Source organism: Sciurus carolinensis, chromosome 4, assembly GCF_902686445.1.
Source record: "Sciurus carolinensis chromosome 4, mSciCar1.2, whole genome shotgun sequence".
Taxonomy (NCBI): domain Eukaryota; kingdom Metazoa; phylum Chordata; class Mammalia; order Rodentia; family Sciuridae; genus Sciurus; species Sciurus carolinensis.
Window position 1 is genome coordinate 145,844,761 of NC_062216.1, and position 7,759 is coordinate 145,852,519.

At 40.9% G+C, this 7,759-nt stretch overlaps 1 protein-coding gene across 2 annotated transcripts in view; it reads right to left on the reverse strand.

The window, feature by feature from the left end:
* The window catches only part of Kitlg (KIT ligand), a 77,868-nt gene extending 72,633 nt beyond the window's left edge, over positions 1-5,235 (reverse strand). The window contains exon 1 of one of the 2 annotated variants that reach the window (XM_047551138.1): positions 4,921-5,235. In XM_047551138.1, coding sequence (XP_047407094.1) covers positions 4,921-4,935 — 15 coding nt within the window. In that variant the 5' untranslated portion in view covers positions 4,936-5,235. The remainder of the gene's footprint in view (positions 1-4,920) is intronic. The other variant, XM_047551137.1, reaches the window with a different exon arrangement.
* Between the last annotated feature and the right edge of the window lie 2,524 nt (positions 5,236-7,759).

The following is a 7,759-nucleotide window of genomic DNA, read 5'->3' on the forward strand; positions in this document are numbered from 1 at the left end:
CACAACTCACTATCCAGGTTAATAAAAGAACAGCTTCCTAATACCCAAGCCAATGTGGCAGCCTAGAAAAACAGTAAAATGTAGCTAAGGACAAAGAGAGCTACATAAAGAACAGCTTTCCTTTAGATGACACACATTATGATTTTAAAAAAAGAACCATGAGGCCTAATTATAAGAAAATCACCCCCACCCCTTCTTTTTTTTCTGGACAGACAGAAATAGATAGGCATAGGATAATGATAATTCTCTCAAACTCCCAGTCCAGTAAATAGTTTTTAGTGTGCCCATAATTAAGTGAAAAGGCAAAAACATCTTGCTGCATCTATAAATCAGTAAGGCTACAGTCAATGGTTTCCATGAAACAAAGTCTATACAAAACAGCTCTGAAAGCAGCATATATTATAAAAGTATCTTGGTGTTCTCTCAATTTGTTTTATAAATTGTTCTGACTACACAGGTGACTAAGACCAAAAACAGAGTTCCTGCAGCTGCTCATGATTCATGTACTAGAAAAGAAAGATAAAAGATCCCTACTCAGAGATTTATATCCAAATGCCTTACCCTAATTTACAAAAGGGAACTTTAAGGTAATGGAGAAAAGAGAATGGGGGGAGTCACAAACTTGGATAATAAGAGAAAAAAAAAAAATGTCACTGCATGTTGCCTGGTAAAGACAACAAAGACACCCTGCAGAAATGAATGCATGGCCTCACTCAGATGATCAAGTGCAAGACCAGGGATAAGAAGCTGACCAAGTTTCTTTAGTCTAAAATAAAATAAACCCTCAGAATCACACAAGGAAAATTTAGAAAGCAAGAGTGTGACAACAGAGAACTGAATCAGAGACAATATTTCCATTTCTGTTTCTATGTTGTATTCTGATTCTCTCATTCATATTTACTTTTAAAGAAAAACCTTAAAGAACTTCACATGACTCATGCCCATATATCACCTTCGTTTTCACACATTCCTGGTTTGTCATGTGTTAATTACAGTCCACAGTCAGATAATAGCCTACAATGGGAGGCACTAAATTGAAGGATCCTTACTTAGGAAAACTTGGTCTCTCCTTTGTTGGTTAAACATCATCTACTTGCAATGGCCAGATTTTCTTCTGGCCTGTAAAAGTTAGCAGGCAGGTTAACTTCTCTTATCAGAAAACACAATTTCAGACTGGAACTATAGTTAAGCCACTGTGCTTTGATAGAGACATATATAAAAATCTCTTTTAGTCTGTACAGCTACCATCTGAGAAAAATATTTATAACTATTTTATAATCACACAGATTACAAAACGGAAATCCCAAGAAGCTTAACCATTTGCCTAAGGTCATCTGTCTCACAAGTGGTAAAACAGAAACTGGAATCCAAGTTCTCAGTGGCTGAAGGCTAGAATGCTCCCACAGACTATATTTTATGTTCTCCGAGACAGAGGAAGGCAAAGGGGTTCATGCAGTAGGATTCCCAACCCATGCAAGAAACCTCCAAAACTCAGACCAGATAGCTGGGCAGGGAATTTTTTAATGTTATTAAAGGTGATGGTACAAGTTTTATCATCTATCATTACAGAACAAATGTGTCTCACAATTTGCTATCGTCAAATCAGCAGTTAAATAAAATTTAGCAATTTTAATTGGTTTGGCACAAAACTTCAGATTTCCATATGGTTATTTTCCCTGTTTTATGTTAAATGTAATAGACTTAGCACTTGAGTTTTAAACTCTTGGCAGAATGTGTCAATTAAAAACTACATAAATTAGGATTATTCAAAGCACACATTCCAAATTGAGTGATCGTAAGGACAAGATGTAAAAATGCTCTTTTCATATTTTTTTTCTGTAAAATAAACTTGCATTGTCACCCTCATGGCAAATTCATATAGATAAAAAAGAAAGAAAGAAAGAAAAGAAAAAAAGGATATTTTTTCTAGTGAGAGCTAACATTATATTTGCCTCTTCCCTGTGAGCTTTAGTGTGCCTAAAATGGCTTTTTCTACACCATTTGCAAGATAAATTTTTCCTGTCTCAGTATTACTGAAACTGACAGCAGTCATGACAACTCTCAAAACCTGTAAAGAAACTAAAATGTAAGCATAACATCAATAAATGTGGCACTGAGCACATTAAACTGACAGCACTTTTAACTAGATTTCACTGGCATTGTGAAATATGGCTTCCCAATTGTTATTTAATATATCAGACTATAATGTTTAAGAAAATGCTCTTTCTTAGCCAGAGCCACAGTTTCCTTTAGGAATTGTAAAATCACACAGTATTGATAAAATACAAGCAAACAAAAATCTGAAAAATGAAAAACACATACATTTCTTCAGATTTACAATTAAATTCATTGTCACTATTACACATGATTATTGACTGTGTAATTATTTTCCAAATATGAAGTCTACCACAGGTGCTAAGCAAATGAAAGAATCATTCATCAAACCCCAAGTGGTCCTTGATGGAATTTTCACACTTATTTAGCCTGACTGAAAGGCCAAAATGCCTGGTGTCCCCATGATTTTTGGAGAACTGTGTAATACAAATTAACATCAAAAAAAATATTGCTAAATTGTCTTTTTGTTTGTTGGTATAGAACCAGTTGGCCTGTAATGGAACTTTGCCCTGTTTATAAGCGACTACTTAAACAATTGTATACTAATAGATACAAAGATAAACATTAGATTAATGTTAGTGTCTAGTTTCCTTATGCTACTCTTCATCCATGCAGAACTACACAGAAAATTTCTCTCTAACTTTCAGATTAGAAAATTTGACACGAAGCAGGATCTCATCCACTCTTTAATGCCATGGATTATTTTATTGATTTTGTGCTATCTCCACTGACCCCTTTTTCAGTGACAGGAATGTAGGATTGCCAGAAGTATCCTTAAAGGAAACCTTGAAGGTCATTAGATCCTAAGCAATGAATGCCTTCATTCAACAAGAGCACTGCCCTCTTTTGCCTACAAGTCCTTTAACATCAGCAAGCCCCCCCAAAGGGCCTGCACTTTAACTTGGTCTGAACAGGTCACATTTCTAAAATACTTAGCTGTCTCAAATGTCTCTGGTCGGCAGCATTGAGTCACTAAGGCCACAGCCATAGTGTTCAGGCTAGACTGACCTCTTTCTAGTTTTCAATGGAATTATTCCATGTAATCCTATTGACAAAGCCATTTAATCAAAGCGAGAAAGGAGATTACAGAGCTCACATTTGTTTTGCAAAGCAAGGGTGCAAGGATCATCCATCCTTCGGACTCTCAAAGTGACTTAATAGTGCATCGCCTGGCTTTGGAGTGTTGGACATTAACCTGATCTGTCTCCTGTTTTCTTGTTTAAATAGGAAGGTTTGGCTCTTCCTGAACTAGAAGCTAGCTGCTTCTCCACCCAGATCTCACCACTACCATTCATGCCAACAGATGTTACTATAAAAAGCAATAAAAGCAATAGGTTCCCCACCCTTACTTCTTATTCTCTGAAGCAGAAAACATGAACACATCAAGAGATTACAATAAAACTTTTCTCTGTTGCAAGAATCCTTAATATTTGCATTTCAACAGCACACTATGGTATTCCAGGTGTGGTGTCCAGTGCACAGCCTAAAAACTAAACGGCTTGCAAAAGAGGAGACAAGCACTCCACTTCTCTTCCTCATTTTAGAGACTCGGGAGAGTGCTCTAGTGACTACCTCTTTTTTCACCAGGCAATGTCTCTCCCGCCTTCCCTTTTCCACACAGGTGAAAGGGACTTTATTCTTCCTACTTCTGTCCTCATGTGTATATCTCCAAGACTAGGCATCTATTTAAATATGATGCTAAGCGGGTCATTTAATAACGCATTTTCAGCACACTGTTGCCTTCAGTCTAAACTAACGATTTGTATAAACCCATTATTTCCCTTTCCCCCTACCACTTTCAATCCGTTCACACATTTCAGAAATGCAATCTCCGATAGAACCTCTGGGGGGTGAAAGGGCAGCCTTACCCAACCCTCAGCAGATACCAGAACAATTCCGAAAGGAAGAAGCAGAAGAGGTTGGAACCGTCAGTGTTTCAAAGAACTGTGGATGGGGGTACTGCAGCGTCCCTTTCTAAACGTCCTGACAGATATTTGTTTCAAGGCGGGCGGGGAGGACTCTAACTGTACCTCGGGGCAGTGCTTCACCCACAGAGTTTTATGCACAAAGCACAATTTAGCAACACTGGGTATTATCTCAATAACTATCATTACATGTGCCCATTTAAAAGAGAACTTTTCCTCTTTTGTAATGGAAGAAGATGCACGCACTGTGGAGGTGTTACTTCATCTCTAGTTCTCTGGAGGGCCCACCCGGAGCTGCAAACTAGGCAAACGCCTCAAAAAGCCAAGTTTCCCCACGCGGCCGGGCAGGATCCCCGCTCCGGCTAGGGCTGCCGCTTTGGAGCTCCGTGCTGGGTTCACTCCCGCCGCTGCACCGCGTCCGAGACTCGGCCCGCGCCCATCTGGGGCTGCACAAATAAATCTGGGTGCTAGCAAGCGAGGACGGCACGTGGGGAGCTGTTTCATAACCTCCCAGAATCCACGGGAAAACGCCTCCCGTGCAAAGACAAGCTTTCCCGTGATAACTGAAACTCCCAGGCCAAAGAGCCGACCCTTCCATCTGAGGGGAAATGCGGTTTCCGACTGACAGCTCCAAACTTAACTACCGCCGCTCCAAACTTGACACCGACTCCCTCTCATCACTCCCACTCTTCTCCGAGCCTCCAGGCTGGGTGGCTCGGGCTCGCACACCACGCCTGCCTCCCCCACACCCTCTCGGCTCACCCGGCAGGCGCAACCCAGCATGTGCCGCTTGCTGGTCCCAAGGAGTGCCGGCCTCCTAGGGGCTTTGGGGCGCGATTTTCTTGGAAAGCCTGTGAGCTCCCGGGCGTGCCCTACTCACTTGTGTCTTCTTCATAAGGAAAGGCAGCGCTGCGATCCAGCCCAAGCAGCGGTGTGGCGATTCCGTTTAGCTGTTCTGGGGCTCCAGCATATTGCACGAGCAGCGGCGGCAGATAGTCCGAGCATTGGGCAGCCCGAGCGCAGCGCCCTCTCTACGGCCCGTGCTTCCCGCAGCGCTCCCGGTCCCAGCGCGAGGCAGCGAGTGAAGCCCGGGCCACCGCGCTGCCAGCGCTTTTATATAGATCCCTCCCGCCTGCTCTGGACACGCCTCCTTCCCTTCCGGAGCCCCGGGGAGGCGAGACGCGGGCAAGGGCGAGGCGGAGACCCGGGAGGGCGGCCAGAGTGCGGTGAATGCCCCAGAAGTTGGGCGGGTTAGGCCCAGCGCGTCCCCAGACTGGGGGCCTGGGCGCGCACCCGCGGGAGACCGGGAGGGAGCGGGGGCGCTTTGAGAGAAGCTTAGCAACCTGCGGCCGCTGCGCGCAGCGGCGTGCAGGGCGCAGCGAGTCCCAGCTTGGCCTCCGGGCTCCGTCGGTGCTCACCTGGCACCGCCGGAGGACAGACGAAATACCTCGCCGATGGAGAGGGCCGGGAGCTAGGTCTTTTACGCCGAGGCAGTGCGGGAGAGGAGTTCGCTTCACCCTGCCTCGCCTTAGGGAAATAAAAAAAAAAAAAGTTTAATTAGTATCCATAGTTAGGCCAATGTCTTACCCCCTTGGTTTTTTTTTTTTTAAAACAATTACTTTAGTGAATGAATATTTAATATTAAAGGAGTTACTGACGCAGGGTTAAGTATTGCTAAGGGAGATGCTATTTTCAGAATGATTTACTGCAGTGTCTTTAGAAACCAAAATTGAAAGAAGAACGGTAGATTATTAAACGTGCAGATCGTCAACACAACAAGGGTTTTAAAAGCTCTACTTTTTGTTAGAGAAGTTTTGGGACTCAGAAAGCTAATGCAACAGTAACAGTAAAGGCTAAGATTTCCTGTGTTACAGGCTAAGAACTTTACATCAATTATCTCATTAAATCTTTCCCACACACCGATTGTGTAGATTGATCCTTTATTTTAAATTTCCATTTTACAGATGGTGAAACACAGCCTTAGGTTGATTTTCCTAAACAACCTAGTAAATGGCAAAGTGCTAATTTAAATCTAGAGCCCTTTCAATCCAGTAGCAAACAATAAAAATAAATAAATCTAGAGCCTTGGCTATACTGCCTTTTAAGAATACTTAAAGCAATTATCTACTTGATTATTCAAGGCTTCAATATTTATTCTTATAACTGGAGAACATTTAAAAGCATTTTGTTAGCTTTATAACGAACATGTTAAATATTGACATCAGTGATTTTTTGGAGCAAACATTACATATGAATTCAGGAATCAGTTATTTTCATAAGACAGTAAGGTTCTAAATTTGCCTTAATTAGTTCAGCTGCCTTTGTTAAAAACAAATATGCCAGACCTTTAGCCACGAGAGGAAAAACTATATAAATTTTGAAGTTCACGATGTTAGTTTTCTATTGCTGCTGTACAAAATCGCCATAAATGAAATGGCTTAAAGCTCACAAATTTACCATAGAGTTATAGGTCAAAAGTCCAAAATGGCTCTCATTGGGCTAAAACCAAGCTACTGGCAAGATTGCATTCCTTTCTGAAGACTATGGGAGAGTTTATTTTCCCTGCCTTTCCCAGCTTCTAGAGTCTGTCCACATTCCTTAGCTCAAAACTGCCTTCGTTTTCGTAGCCAGCAATGCTGAATTGAGTCCTTACCTGGAACCACGCTCACCTTCTTTTCTGTTCCCTATTTCACTTCTAAGGACTCTTGTGATTACACTGGGCCTACTTGGGTAATCCAGGATAATCTCCCCATTTTAAGGGCAATTGTTTAGCAAACTTAATTCTACCCATGGTCTCCCTTGTCATGGAATTGCCACTTAATGTGACATATTCACAGCTTTTAGGAATAATGACATGGCTCTCTTTGGGGGGACTATTACTCTACTACACTCAAGGAGGAACAAATTCAAGGAGAACAGAAATGGATATGGGTTCAGTCCATCACTGTGCATCCCTCATCAATTGCTTCACCCTGTGAGTGCACCCAACTGGAAGACTTTTCCTCCTCCATAGTTACAAAAACAAATTTTTGAGAAAAGTACTACAAAAGTTGAAAGCCTTTTTCAAAGTAAGTAATTGCTTTTACTTTCAATCAGAAAGGTGCTATAAACCATTTTGAACAAGAGTGGAAAGAAGGTGGAAAACAACAGCAAATATATTAACCGAATGATTTTTTTTTTCCTGGTAATACTAATCTTAACATAACCAGTCCTTCCGTATCATTTTGCTTTACAAGAGTCTTCCACAAACATCTGCCTATCTACCAGGCACAAAGGAGCTGTGTTCCTGAAACTTACCCTATTATGTCTCATGACAAGGGAAATAGTTTTGAGGAAGGTTGGTTCTATTTCAGATTCTGTTACAGTCTGTAAGACCTTGTCTCAAAAATTTAGCAGTGAAACATCTATAAATATAAATATTCCTGAGATGATTTTAGGTGGTACAAAGATGAACTTGTTTGTTTATAAAGTGGATACATTTTAAAATGTCTATTTAAAAATGTATTAGATAGTATACAAAACATGATTCAAAGTTGATAGTAGCTTAAATTTGTTTATATATATAGCCTGTATAAAAAATTAGTATAAATATATAAAATATCAAATTCAAAATGGTTATTTAATTTGAATAACTGAAGTTTAGCAAATATCTGTTTCTTTATTAAGCTGATTTTGAAATCAAGTGTTTTATTTTCCCCTGTTTTATTAAGATATATTTG